The sequence below is a fragment of the Eptesicus fuscus genome, chromosome 2 (assembly GCF_027574615.1).
Source record: "Eptesicus fuscus isolate TK198812 chromosome 2, DD_ASM_mEF_20220401, whole genome shotgun sequence".
In the NCBI taxonomy this organism is placed as follows: domain Eukaryota; kingdom Metazoa; phylum Chordata; class Mammalia; order Chiroptera; family Vespertilionidae; genus Eptesicus; species Eptesicus fuscus.
The window spans coordinates 1,333,870-1,349,304 of NC_072474.1; the positions used below are offsets into that span (position 1 = coordinate 1,333,870).

General features: G+C 41.3%; 1 protein-coding gene across 2 annotated transcripts in view; it reads right to left on the bottom strand.

Moving 5' to 3' along the window:
- Positions 1 to 2,821: 2,821 nt before the first annotated feature.
- The window catches only part of THSD4 (thrombospondin type 1 domain containing 4), a 764,623-nt gene continuing 752,009 nt past the window's right edge, over positions 2,822 to 15,435 (bottom strand). For both annotated transcript variants that reach the window (XM_054725222.1, XM_054725230.1), the window contains 2 exons: positions 3,975 to 4,119; positions 2,822 to 3,030 (listed from right to left, as the gene is read on the bottom strand). In XM_054725222.1, the coding sequence (XP_054581197.1) occupies positions 2,888 to 3,030; positions 3,975 to 4,119 (288 nt within the window). In that variant the 3' untranslated portion in view covers positions 2,822 to 2,887. The remainder of the gene's footprint in view (positions 3,031 to 3,974; positions 4,120 to 15,435) is intronic.

Genomic DNA, 15,435 nt, shown 5'->3' on the forward strand with positions numbered 1-15,435 from the left:
GAGAAACTATTTCTGTTTAGAGCTCTGTTGATTGTGAGAAAAACAGATAACAGCTTAAATTCACCTAATTTTAAAATTCAGGGCAGAGAATGAGGGAAAAAAAGCACTATCAAATGTAAATTTTGCATTTGTGGCCAGTTAATGGAACATGGAGAGGACTGAGAAGGGAGTGGCAAGTAATGGAGAGGAGAAGGCAGAATCAGGGTCCAGGAAAGGAAGAGTGAGACACATCTGGAGGGAGGGAGCCATCAAAAGGTGAGCTTTCCTTAGACTCCCTACACAGGCATGTGCTCACTGGAAATATCAAGTGACTTTATCTGATGTGTTGTGCTAAGGACAAAGGCATTTGGATGCTGACACGAGAAGGTAGGAAATTAGTAAAAATTGGATTTCTAAGACAAATAAACCAATAAAACCCCTGTTCTAGTAATTTATAACAATTCCAGCGATAAATGAATTCCAAGAATAGCTCAGCTATTTGTTGGAAGAGAATAAAGCCTCTGAGTTTAGGTACTTCCACCCCAACCCCACCCCCTCCTCCCCCCGCCCCAAAGTCATGAGATCCACCCTACCCAATTCCACAATGGCCATTATCATGGAAGGATCGCTGTGCTTTAAAGAAATGTTAGGCAACATTTGGGAGACAAGGGCATTGTCAAATGTCAGAGGCAAAGCCATCATTGACCAGCGCATCATGAGACTCCTGGGTAGAAGGAACTGAAATGTTCATCTCCCACGCGACAGAGTCCCACTAGGATGGAGAGCGCACTCATAAATGATGCCACACCTCTGTTGGCAGCTTGTATGGCTACAAAGTTTTCCCTTCATTTGAGCTGAAATCAGCCTTCCTGCTCTCCCATCCACTGGTCCACCCTGCCCTCCAATGTGTAAAGACAGCCTCTTCTAAGGACTCCTGCAGATGGCTGCCTTGTTCAGCAGCTCTGAGAGCAGCTGCGTCAAGGACAAACTCCCCTTGTGACTAGAAGCAAAAGCTTCTAGTGAAAGGAAGAGGGGGGGGGATAGTGGATGAAATCACTGATACACTTGGTGACAGGAGGAGCCAGGCCTCCTCCCGCCTGCTTCTCTGCAGGAGTCCCATAAGAACCAGGAGAGATGGGGTGCTTCTGGGAAGTGGTGCTGGGCTCCCCAGGAAGAGGACAGCCACAGGAAAGCCAAAGAGAATTCCTGAAAACTCCAGGGTAGTGGGAACCAACAGAGCGTGTCAGACCTAACTGGTGATATTGCTTCCAAAATGGCAAGTCATCATCTAATCAGCAGATTTCTGGTTTAAAGGGCTCACGGGAGAAACTCAATTGCTAAGGCTTGCTATGAAAGGGAAATGGGCCCAGGACCACAGTACTAAGCGCTTACAACTTGTTTGGCTGGTACTTTCCTTAATGGGTAAAAGAAAAAAAATGTATTTTTTCTTCTTAATGGATTTTCCAAAGAGTTCATCTCTCAATAGGCACTGTACCCCACCCCCTACAGACCCCCCACAGACCCCCCACAGGCTCTGGAACTACAGAGTTAGGTGAGGTGAGTCAGGGAAGAGCCCTCTGTTGCAACTGTCACTGGAGCTCACAGCCCCTCCTCCCAGACTGGCTCCATTAATGTAGGTCTTAGTGCTCATGTCTGGGAGGGGGGCGGGGACATGGGTTGTCAGTCCTGGGTGAGAAAAAGAGGGTTGAAGTAATAGAGAGAAATCCATAAATCAAACCAAAAAGACCAAGGGAGATTTTCTCATAGAAACGAGGTTTTTGCTGGTGTGGTTTGGTTACGCCTTCCACCAGGCATGTGTGGAGAATAGCCCAGGAGGGTGGCTGAGGAGGGGCTGAGCACACAGCTCTGGAAATCTGCTCTGGGACCAGAAAGGGGAAACATCTCACTGGGGAATGAAGTCAGAATTTCAGGCAATGCCTGTGATACCCGTGCCTTTATGGTCTCAGGGGAGAGTTCCTTTAAGGACAGGGCTTAACAAAAGCTGTAGAGTCCTGTGATGAGGGCCTGTGACTGTGGGGGAAGGGATTGGTAGAAATAGACTTCTGAAACAACTGATGCTGGGATAAAGTTTTGACCTTTGGCTGGAGGGAAGAATTCAAAGACCTGGGTTTCGTTTGCTAATTAGGAAATTCTCACTCTTGGTCTGAAATGAAGTGCATCCTGCAGACCTAAGACTTCTGTACAGTCCTTGGGGTGAGGGTTTTGTGGTCAGATTGGGGTTGGGACTCAGCTCTGCCACTGGACAGGTGAATATGGCTGGGAGGTCAATGAGTCTCAGTTTCCTTGCTGGTCCAATGGGGACAACACCCTTCTTGGGGGTTGTAAGCTGCTAATGAATTACTGTCTGTGAATATACCTGTGAAACAATAAAGCACTGCATGACATGAGATGTTTGTGTCATGATGCAGGCAAACAACCTAATGTCTTTGAGAATGAGGACAGGCACAGCGGGGCTGAGGTAACAGGGATGCCGGCATCTCAGCAAGGCTCCGTGGGCCCTGGGGTAGAGGTGCCGCCTCCTCTGACTCTCCAGGGGGTGCTGATATTGGAAAGGCCAATAGCACCCTGGGGGAGGCAGTGCCAATTCAGGGCTGCCTTAGAAAGTCCCAGGAGAGGTTGGCTGAGAGTTGCCTGCACGCCCCCCTGACTGGTTTTCAGAGAGCACTGTTAGAGGTTGCCAGGTTTCCCAAGGAGGGAAAAGCAGTTGATGGTGATGCTCAGAGCCATGGCTCTGCCCCTGGGCACTGCATGTACACTTTACTGAAGGCGGGGCTGGTGACCAAATTGGCTGGCAGCACCCTGGGCCAGGGAGCCCCTGGTGGATCAGCAGCCTGCCGGTCACCCTCTTACAGAGTCGCTGCTCTGCCCCTTGGGTAGGTGCAGGGTGTTATCTGCTCCCCAGGAAGCCCGGGTGCCTGTTGGCCACGCGCGTGCAGGAGGCACAGCAGGCAGTCTTGTAGTAGTTGTAGACGCAGAGGCGGGCCTGCACCACCACGTTGCAATTGTAGTATCTGTCCTTGCAGCTTTCATCTGTAGCAGAGAGAACAAAATGCTCTGAGCACAAGGGGCAGCCTGGACTACTGGGGAGAGAAAGCGAGGTGAGGGCCCTCCATCCCGGTCCTGCTGCCTGTTGCTGATGGAGTGTGGGTGTGCACTAAGAGCTTGCATTTTTCCTTTTCTTTATTATTATTACTAGAGGCCCAGTGCAGGAAATCTGTGCACAGGTAGGGTCCCTAGGCCTGGCCAGCCATCAGGGCTGATCAGATTCCCTGCCTCCCCGCCTCCCTACCTCCTCCTTCCCTCGCTCCCTCAGCACCCTGCCGCTGCCGCCTACCCACCATGTTCCATGCCACCCCCTGGTGGTCAGGGCACACCATAGTGAGCAATCAAACTCCCAGTCGAACTCCAGAGGGGACACTTTGCATATTAGCCTTTTATATATGTAGATTATTATTTAAAAAGCCTCAACTGAGAATATTTTCCCATTGATTTTTAGAGAGAGTGGAAGAGAGAGGGAAAGACAGAGAGAGAAATATCGATGTGAGAGAAACACATTGATTGGCTGCCTCCTGCATGTGCCCCAACCAGGCCCAGGTTGGGGAGGAGCCTGCAACTGAGGTATGTGCCCTTGACTGGAATTGAACCTGGGACCCTTCAGGCCACAGGCTGATGCTCTATCCACTGAGCCAAACCAGATAGGGCTTTTTCTTTTTCTTAAACATTACATTGAAATCTCACTACTCTGACCTTAAGGATGATGGAACCAAGTCTCTGAATGTATTACCATTATAATCAATTCCCATTTAAGTTTATCTTTTGGTGGGTGGCTTAGATCACCATCCATGCTTATAAACTTAACATACCAAAAGTACTTTGACCCCTGAACTCCGGCTGGATGTGGCATTTCACACCAGAGAACTTGACAGAGCTTAACAAAGATGAATCTTTACTCCAGGATAGGGATCCCTACTTACCGACTTCAGGGACACAGTCTTGAGGGTTACAGGATTCTTTCTCTTCTGGTTTCAACTGAGGGTCACAGAGATTACTTAGGGCCATGTCATCTGACAGACAGCGTACTTCTCGGACCCGGAAGCCCCCCTGGCAGCTCTTGGAGCACTGCATGGGCACAAAGGGAGAAGGTTAGATTTCTTGGCAGTCTATTAGCTCAGCACACTGCAGAGGACAACCAATGGATAATTTCAAACATCTCCAAAAGGAGACAGTATTCAAACAAACTCTTATGCATCTGTCAACCAGTTTCAACACCCATCAAGTCATGCAAGTCATGTCCCAGCTACACCCACCCACGTCCACTCCTTGGATTATTTTGAAGCAAATGTAGACATCATATCATGTCTTCTGTAATATTTCAGTTTGTAGCTCTAAAACATAAGGACTCCATAAAAATTACCACAATACCACCCTGGCCAGTGTTTCTCAGTGGTTAGAGTGTTGGCCTATGCACCAAAGTGTGGTGAGTTCGATTCTGGTCAAGGACACATACCTAGGTTGCAGAGTTGATCCCTTCCACTCTCTCTAAAAGACAAAAAAAATCAATGGAAAAAATATCCTCAGGTGAGGATTAACAACAACCATCAAAAATTACCACAATACCATTATCACACCTAGAAAGCAATAATACATAGTTCCTATTGTTTTATTTTATTTTTTTGTTAATCCTCATTTGAGGATATTTTTTCCATTGATTTTTATAAAGAGAGTGGAAGGGAGAGAGGGAGTGGGGAGAGAGAGAGAAACATTGATGTGAGAGAGACACATGCATTGGCTGCCTCCCATATGCGCTCCGACCAGGGCTGTGAATCAAACCTGCCACCCTTTGGTTCAGGTTTAACCACTGAGTAACACGAGCCAGGGCAATTTCTTATTGTTTTTAAATACAGGGGTGGGGAAAATGTAGGTTTACAGTTGTTTGTATGGAAAATAATACAATAATCTATAATAGTAAAAGCATAATATGCTTATTAGACTGGATGTCCTTCTGGACATCCTTCCAGATGACCTTCCGACGAAGCTGCAGCAGTGGGGGCCGAGGCAGAGGCGGCCACCGTGACGGTGGGGGCCAAGCCCCTTGAATGAATTTCATGCATAGGGCCTCTAGTTAATAAATAAAATACAAGAATAAACTTTTGCATACTCACAACTGTAAACTGATTTTTGCCCACCCCTGTAGATAGTCAGTGTTCCTATTTTCACTTATCTTGTAAATTTCATAAAATTTTAATATTGTTTTAAAAAAATCAGGGTCCACATCAGACCTGCACACTGCAGTTGACTGATAGGCCTTTTATGCCTTTTAATCAATAGGTTCCCCTCTTCTGAGCTTTCTCCCCTTGCACTGAGTCGTTGGTCTGGCAGAGTTCTCCAGGGTCAGGATTTTGCTGACTAAATCTCCATGGGACAGTTTAACAAGCTCCTCTGGCTTCTGTATTTCCTGTAAAATGGAAGTTGGATCTAGAAGAGGCCTTAACAGGTGCAGGTTTGATTTTTTGGTCAGACGACTTCTTAGGAATTGTATAATCGCCTGTCTTTTGGGAATGTCAGCAGCCACTGATGAGCAAAGCCCAGATCTTCTAATTCGTTCAGGGTGGAAAAATGCTGATTCTATTCTATTATCTCTTCTTATGTTAGGTGGAGTTTTTGCTAAAGACTCCTCCCCTAAAGTTTGGGAAAGGTGGGGGAGTTATGAAATCAAACGAAGGACTTGTATGCATGCATATAAGCATAAACAATGGACGCAAAACTCTGGGGGGGGGGAGGGCATGTGTGGGTGTGGGGTGGGGGGTAATAGTAAGATATGTACACATATAATACCTCAATAAAAATATTTAAAAAAAAAAAAAAAAAAAAAAAAAGACTCCTCCCCTTCCCAACCATGCCCTAGCCATTACTCTTCCGTTACCCAGTGGTACAGCTTCTTTGTTAGTAAATGCTTGATTCTTTTATCTATCAGTTTTCAGAACAATGAGTTGGTTCCTCTAACATTCTTTAATGGTGACCAATTAGTTTATTATTATTATAATTTATAAATGGGTGAATTTAGCATATGTGATGTGTTTCATTCAATCTATGGTAGTTATTCTTTTTCCTGATGCTCACTGATGTCCCATCAATGGCTAGCAGGAGCCTCTAAAATTTGGTTCTTGAGTCCTCTGGTCATAAACTCAGTTGTCTTTGAGAACTTCCTTAAGTATATTAAAAATATTAAAATATATTAAAATATATTCCAATCTATTTTATAATTATGTAGTCCCAGATCTTGAATTGGCCACTTATCTAAGAATTCCTGGTTCTTTTAGTGGAGAGTGGTATTTTGAAAATATATTCTGGCTGATAAGTGTGCCATTTGCATCTGGACTGGTCATGGTTTCTAGGCTCTTTCAGTGGATAAACCTAAGAAAGATTTGGTTTAATAACAAAAAAAAGACTAATTTATGAGTTCATATTGATATTTCTAATTCAAATTCAGGACAACAAGGGTTTCACTTAAACTTTTCTTTTTTTAATAAAAAAATTAAAAATATATCTTTCACTGTTGATAGTATTACAGATATCTCCTATTTCCCCCTTTCTCCCCTCCTCCCAGCCCCTACCCACCCTCCTAGGTCTTTACTACCCTATTGCTTGTGTCCATGGGCTATGCATATCTATATATATAAAAGCCCAGCGACTGTTATGGCAGAATTCCCAGAATGCCCAGAATGACCGGTTTGCTATGATGCTCACTGACCACCAGGGGGCAGATGCTCAAAGTAGGAGCTGCCCCTGGTGGACTGTGTTCCTACAGTGGAAGTGCTGCTCAGCCAGAAGCAGGGCTCACGGCTGGTGAGCACAGTGGTGGTGGTGGGAGCTTCTCCCACCTCTGCAGCAGTGCTAAGGAGCGGTGAGCCAAGTGGTAAGGAGCGAGCAGGCGGGCAGTTAGGAGTGAGGGGTCCTGGATTGCGAGAGTGAAGTCTGACTGCCGGTTTAGGCCCGGCAGTCGGACACCCCCCGAGGGGTCCTGGATTGTGAGGCTGGGCTGAGGGATCCCCCATGCATGAAGTTTGTGCATTGGGCCTCTAGTAAGTATATAAGTTCTTTGGTTTATCTCTTATTGTCTCCCCAAGCCCACACTGAGGTATGTCAGACTGTTCCATGCCTCCCTGCTTCGGGTCTTATTTTGTTGGTCAATTAATTTTGTTCAATAGATTTCACAAATAAGTGAGATCATGTGATATTTGTCTTTCTCAGTTTGTCTTATTTCACTTAGCATAATATTTACCAGGTCTATTCATGCTCCCCCAAAGGATAAGAGATCCCTTTTTTTTACAGTTGCATAGTATTCCATAGTGTAAATGTGCCATAGCTATTTTTATCCACTCATCTTCTGATGGACTCATGGGCTTTTTCCAAATCTTAGCTATTGTAAATAATGTTGCTATGAACATAGGGGAGCATATATTCTTTCTGATTGGTGTTTTGGGGGTTTTAGGATATATTCCCAGAAGTGGGATCTCTGCGTCAAAAGGAAGTTCCATTTTTAATTTTTTGAGAAAACTCCATATTGTTTTACACAGTGGCTGCACCAATCTGCATTCCCACTAGCAGTGAACTAGGGTTCCATTTCTCCGCATCCTCGCCAGCACTTGTTGTTTGTTGATTTTTGATGATAGCCATTCTGACAGGTGTGAGGTGATATCTCATTGTGCTTTTAATTTGCATTTCTCTGATGATTAGTGACTTTGAGCATTTTTTCATGTGTCTTGGTCATTTCTATGTCCTCTTTGAAGGAATGTCTATTCAGGTCCTCTGCCCATTTTTTAAAATCTTACATATAATAATATTACATGTAATAAACATTAATATTTCAAGAATAAAAGGATTTTAAATATAATATTACCAAAACTGTACTTACATAGTATAATATCACAAAAGTTGTAGGAAATGTTAAAAATCTGCAAATAACAGGATTACTTCTATTATATTCTAGTATATTTTTATTCCCCTCTGGCTTTATTTTTGTTCATCAGTTTATGTTGCTCATTATATCCCACAAATGAGTGAGATCATATGATATTTATCTTTCTCCAACTGGGTTATTTTGCTTAGCATGATGCTTTTAAAGTCTATTTTGTCGGATATGAGTATTGCCTCTTCAGCTTTTTTTTTCTTTTGTATTTGCATGGAAAAATTTTTTCCAACCCTTCACTTTCATCCTGTGTGTGTCTTGTTTTGAGGTGGGTCTCTTGTAGACAGCATATAATTGGGTCATGTTTTTGTATCCATTCAGCTACCCTACACCTTTTGATTGGAGCACTTAATCCATTTACATTTAGGGTTATTATTGAGAGGTACTTATTTGTAGCCATTTCAATTCTGTATGGCTAGGACTCTCTCTGTTTCTTCTTCATAGCAATCCCTTACAGCAATCCCTTTAGCATTTCTTGTAATGCTGGCTTGGTGGTGATGAACTCCTTTAGATTTTTTTTTTTCTGGGAAGCTCTTTATTTGACCATCTATTTTTAATGATAGCCTTGCTGGATATAGTAATCTTGGTCTCAGATCCTTGCTTTCCATTACCTTGAGTACTGCATGCCATTTCTCTGCCCATTTTTAAATTGTTTGTCTTCCTTTTGTTGAGTTGTAGGAGTACTTTATATATTTTGGATATTAACCCCTTATCAGATATATCATTGCCAAATATGTTCTCCCATTCAGTGGGTTTCCTTTTCATTTTGATGGTGGTTTCTGTTGCTGTGCAGAAGCTTTTTATTTTGGTGTATCCCATTTGTTTATTTTCTCCTTAGTTTCCTTTGCCCTAGGAGATGTATCCATAAACATATTGCTACATGAGGTGTCTGAGATTTTACTGCCTATGTTCTTCTGTAAGATTTTTATGGTTTCATGCCTTACATTTAATTCTTTTATCCACCTTGAGTTTATTCTTGTGTCTGGTGTAAGTTGGTGATCTAGTTTCATCTTTTTGCATGTGTTTATCCAGTTTTCCCAGCACCATTTGTTGAAGAGACTGTCTTTACCCCATTGTATGTTCTTGCCTCCTTTGTCAAATATTAATTGACCACAATGGTGTGGTTCAATTTCTGGGGTCTGTGTTCTGACCCATTGATCTATATGCCTGTTCTTGTGCCAGTACCAGGCTGTTTTGCACAATGGCTTTGTAGTATAGTTTGATATCAGGTATTGTGATCCCTCCTACTTTGTTCTTCTTTCTCAAGATTGCTGCAGTTATTTGGTGTCTTTTATGGTTCCATATAAATTTTTGGAGTATGTATTCTATCTCTGTGAAGAATGCCATTGGTATTTTAATAGGGATTGCTTTGAATCTGTAGATTGCTTTGGGTAGTATAGGGATTTTAATGATGTTGATTCTTCCAATCTATGAACATGGTATACTGCGGGTCGCATGTGGCCCACAATGAATATTTCTGCAGCCCAGCCAATATAACGGTATGTAAGAAATGTTTTAATAAAAATTTTGTAACTTAATTTTTACAATATCCTGTTATACATAATTATTAATAACGAACTACAACGTTCGCTAGTGACTGATTACTACAATCATGTTGCATTCATTTCCCTTATGCACCTTATGTGTAGGCACACCATTTCTCTCCACTAATACTAGCAGCAAATATTTTAGCAGCCGATTGCCACATCATTAGTCTTGTACTGACTTGTTTGGTGTGCACAACAGGAAATATTTCGCTTTCAGAGAATAAGAAAAATAGGTTTATTTGCGTTACGCTTATTAATTTGTGCAGTTATTTAGTGTCTGGTAAGTTAATGTTCAAAAAAGAAATATCAATTTTTATTAAAATGTTCTATTATTTTATGTTAACGGTTACTCATTTATTTCAGCCCTTTGCATTCAGCATGTCTCTATCGAAATAAACCTACGTTTCTATGAAAATTGAAGCTTTTGTTTTTTTGTGGCCCCCATAAACTTAAATCTTGTTTATATGGCCTGTGTTAGCTTTTGAGTTTGACATGCTTGTGGTATATGCTTCCATTTGTTTTTATCTGCCTCTATTTCTTAGTTTTCCAAGTACAGGTCTTTTACTTCCTTGGTTAAGTTTATTCCTAGGTATCTATTTTGTTGCTGTTGTTCAATGGTAAATGGGATTGCTTATTTAGTTTCTCTTTTGAGAATTCATTATTGGTATATAAAAATGCCATAATTTGGATGCTGATTTTGTATTCTGCTACTTTGCTGAATTCATTTATTAAGTCTAGTAGTTTCCTGGTGAAGTTTTTAGGGGTTTCTATGTACAATATCATGTCATCTGCGAATAATGACAGTTTTACTTCCGCCTTTCCATTTTGGATGCTTTTATCTCGTCTCTGATTGCTGTGGCTAAGACTATGTTGAATAAGGGTGGTGAAAGTGGAATCCTTGTCTTGTTCCTGTTCTTAAGGAAAACACTTTTAGTGTTTTCCCATTGAGAATGATGTTGGCTGGAGGTGTGTCACATACAGCCTTTATTATGTTGAGGTATGATCCCTCTATTCCTACTTTACTGAGAGTTTTTATCAAAAAAGTGTGCTAGATTTTGTTGAATGCTTTTTTCTGTGTCTATTGATATGATCATGTGATTTTTCTCTTTCAATGTGTTTATGTGATGTGTTACACTTATTGATTTGCAAATATTGTACTAGTCTTGCATCCCTGGAATAAATCCCACTTGATCATGGTGTCTGATCTTTTTAATATATTGCTGGATCTGATTTGCTAATATTTTGTTGAGGATTTTAGCATTCATGTTAATCAGGGATAATGGCCAGTAATTTTCTTTCTTTGTAGTGTCTTTATCTGATTTTGGAATTAGGATAATGCTGGCTTCATAAAAAGAGCTTGGAAGTGTTCCTTCCTCTTAAATATTTTGGAATAGTTGAGGAAGATAGGTGTTAGTTCTTCCTCGACTATTTGGTAAAGTTCATCTGTAAATCCATCCGGCCCAGGAAGTTTTTAAATTACTGGAAGTTTTTAAATTACTGCTTCAATTTTATCAGTCGTTATTGGCCTACTCAGGTTTTCTGATTCTTTCTGATTGAGTTTTGGAAGATTGTATGTTTCTAGGAATTTTTCCATTTCACCCAGTTTGTCCTGTTGGTTGACATATAATTGCTCATAGTATTTGCTTATAATCCTTTGTATTTCTGTGTTGTCTGTTGTTATATTGCCTCTTTCATTTCTGATTTTATTTATTTGGGTCCTCTCTCTTTGTTTTTGTTTGTTTGTTTTTTTAGAGATAATCACTTCTATTTGGATTTTTTGAAAGCAACAAAAGGGTAGATTAATATCTATCTTTCCAAGTTAAGACCTAAAACTGTTTCCAAAACTTCAAATGAGAAACTCGTGCTCAAAGTGCAAGGATAATCTGTATCACGTTAAACCAGCAATAAAAAGTAAATAATAGGAGGAGAAAGAAAAAATGGCAGTCGAATAGGTAGATGTGTCATGCACCCCATCCCAGGGCCAGACTGGAAATACAACTAAATCGGAGAACATCCTCCCAGAATTCACAAATTTAGCATAGCTAAGGAGACAACTTACAAGAAGGAAGGGCAGAAAACACCTGGAGACTGGTAGGAATGGGGAAGTGGGCTTGAGAGGGGCAGCAGCCCAGTGGGCTGAGAGGGAGAGGAGGAAGCTGCATTGCACCAAGGCCTCGTCCCTTGGCAGCAGGCTTAATTTCCAACTGTGAAAAGCAAAGCCACAGGGCTGCTGGCAGCTGAGGATTCTTGAGGATTCTGGACCCCAGACCACAGCCGCAGTAGGCTGCCCTGGAAAGGGGGAAGGCAGCCTCGTGCTGGGGGCAGAGAAAGCTGAGGTTTCATTGTTGTTTTTGTTTTGCTTTATCTTTGTTTTTATTCTGTAAACTCAGAACACAGGACTTTTCAATTGCAATTACTCACCCGAGGCTTTGGCGCAGGGTAGGGGGAGGCACAGACTTGAGGTGTCCGAGAAGAGGCAGGGGAGGGAAGCAGGCAGGGAGCCGAGCCCAGGAGTCCAGCATTGGGATTTAAGGTTCCAAACCTAAGCGGCCATTTCTCCCAAGAAGAGCTAGCCCTTCCCAGTAGCCTTAGGGAAGGTGATACAGCCCGCCACACCCTGCGTTTTGAGCTTTACAGAGGAAACAAAGGCAGAGGCCAAGTTTATGTGTCTGAACAGCTCCAAGGAGTCCTCAGTGACTGGATTGGAAGAGGGGCCCTCTGCCTCGCTATTCTGGGAAACAGACTGATAAAGTCTCCAGGTTGCCAATCAGCTCCATTGGTTCCATACAAGGACCTCTGAACAACCAAGGCCAGAGTAATATTTTGGACCACTCACAGAGGAGTAGCTCTGGGTCAGAGAAACTCCTCCTGCCGCCCCCCCCCCCCCCCACCACACACACACACACTTTATTCCCTGAAAGTGAACAGCGCCAACCCCATTTGAACCCTGTCAGAAACAGAGGCTTGAGTGATTAAGATTGACAGCTGGCAGACAGGCGAAGAGTGCAGACTGGCCCTGCCTGTGTGCAGCCAAGGCCTGCGGAGACAGACACAAGCAGAGGACTTGGCGCTTCACGCAGGGCGCTGAAAGCCAACGATCATTCCTGACAGTGGTGAGGGTTTGTGTACTTACCAGGAAGCCCAGAATTGGCAGACAGAAGGGTGGGTCCTAAACCAGCTCTTATGGAGCATTAAAACTAGGCTGAAGTGAACAACAATTCACTTTTTTATTTTAATTAAAAAAATTATTATTTTTTAAAATTTTATTTATTTCTTGCACCCTTTTCTTCCTCTCTTCTCTTTTTTTCTCCTGTTTTTCTTCTCCTTTCCCTGGTTTGGTTTGTCTCTTTTCTTTCTCTCTTCCCCTTTTTAAAAATTGATCTTCTTTATCTGCTTTATTGATGTGTTATTATTCTAGCCTGTGTTGGTTTATTCATATATCTAATTTCCTCTTCCCTGCCCCTATTCCATTTCCTTTTTTCTTATCTTTTTCTTCACTACTCATTTTTTTTCCTTTTTTTCTCTTCTCTCGCTCTTTTCTTCTCCTAATTTTTTAACTTGTTTAAGTTCCTAAATTTAGGCCTACCTATTCTCCCCTCTAATCTCCTTTAAATTTTTTTTGTTATTTTGTCTATTTTCTTCTCATTTCTTTTCTCCCTCCTCTATTCTAAACTGTGGTGCTTCCCCTATTCATCCAATTCCTTAATCTTATTTTCCTTATTTAAGCTCTGCATCTACAGATTCTTCTCCTCCCCCCATTTTTCTGGGTGTTTTTTATTTGTGCTTTTTGGTTTATTTGTTTGTTTTGTTGTGTTTTCTCCCCATTTTCTTTCTTTCTGTCTTTTTTTCTTTCATTATCATTTTTTCTCTCTTTTCTTTTTCCTTCTCTTTTCTTTGGTGATCACTTTTATTGGGGTTATAGGTGTCTTGTGTACATTCGTGTTTTATTCCTTCTGTGTCATATCTTGTTGTGTTGTATTTTGTGCTCTTCGGTCGCACCTCCACAATGGTTGGAATGACATGGTAGGGAGCAAGCTACATAATCGGACACCCTGAGAGGAGACTCCATCCATGAATGGGATAATAACATTCAAAACCCAACTACATCAAGAGAACCCACATATCTCAAGTAGGAGGCCTTCCTGGTACACCCAGCCCAGGATACCTGAGAGACTGCACCACTGGATCCCACAAAACAACTACTATATAAGACCAATTCAGAAAATCTGGGTGGCATAGCAGTTTAATCTAATACATAGAAACAATTAAAAAGACAAAAGGCAAAAATGGGGAGACAAAGAAACAACCCCCAAATGAAAGAAAAGGAGGAATCACCAGAAAAGGAACAAAATAAAATGGAGGCAAGCAATTTGTCAGAGAAAGAATTCAGAGTAATGGTTACACAAATGCTCAAAAGGCTGGATGAGAAATTCACCAACATGTGTAAAAAATCAAGAGGAAATGAAGAACAATATAGCTGCAATAAAGAACACAATGGAAGGTTTCAACAGTAGACTAGAAAAAGCTGGGGACTGAATCAGTGAGTTAGAAGACAAGGTGGAAAAACACCCAAGCAGAGCAGCAACTGGAAAAAAGAAAAGAAAAAGCAGAAGGAGAGTCTAAGGGAGGTCCGAGATAACATGAAATGAAAAACATCAACATAATAGGGGTGCCAGAAGGAGAGAAAGCTGAAGAAGGAATAGAAAAGCTGTTTGAAGAAATAATGGCAGAAAACTTCTCTGACTTTGGGAAGAAAAAAGTTACACAAATTCAAAGAGAGTCCCAAACAAGATGAACCCAAAAAGATTAACACCAAGACACATTGTAATTAAACTGGAAAACATCAACAACAAAGGAAGAATCTTAAAGGCTGCCAGAGAGAGATAGAAAGTTACCTACAAGGGATTTCCATGAGACTATCAACTGATTTCTTAACATAAATACATCAGACCAAAAGGGAATGGAATGAAGTATATAAAGTGATGCAAAGGGACTGAATTCAAGCATACCCTATCCAGCAAGGTTATCATTCAAAATAGAAGGTGAAATCAAGACTTTTACAGACAAAAAAAGGCTAAGGGAGTTTATTACCATCAAGCCAGCAATGCAAGAAATTCTAAAGGGACTGTTGTAAAAAGAAAAAAAAAAATAGAAAGGGAATAAGGAACAGAGGCATAAAGAATAAAAATGGTGACAAATACCTATCAGTAATAACCTTAAACATAAATGGATTAAGTGCTCCGATCAAAAGACATAGGGTAGCTGAATGGATAAGAAAACATGACCCAACTATATGCTGTCTACAAGAAACCCACCTTAGAAGAAAGGACTCACACAGACTGAAAGTGAAAGGATGGAAACATTTTTTTCTGGCAAATAGAAAGAAAAAAAAAAAAAGCTGGGGTAGCAATACTTATATCTGAAAAAATAGACCTCAAAGTGAAGGCCATAACAAGGAATAAGGAAAGCCACTTCATAATACTAAAGGGATCCATACCACAAAAGATTATAACACTGGTAAACCTATACACACCCAATACAGGAACATCTAAGTATATAAAAAAAAAAACTTCTGAAGGATATCAAGGGAGAGATTGATAGCAATACAATCATAGTAGGGGACTTTAACATCCCACTAACATCATTGGATAAATCTTTTAGACAAAAAATCAACAAGGAAACAGCAATCCTAAATGACACTTTAGAACAGATGGAACTAATTGACATATTCAGAACATTCCACCACAAAGCTACAGAATATAGATTCTTCTCAAGTGCACATGGGACATTTTCAAAGATAGACCACATACTAGGACACAAGCTAAGTCTCTACAAATTCAAGAAGATTGAAATCATATTAAGCATCTTCTCAGACCACAATGGCATGAAATTAGAAATCAGCTACAATAAAAAAGCTCA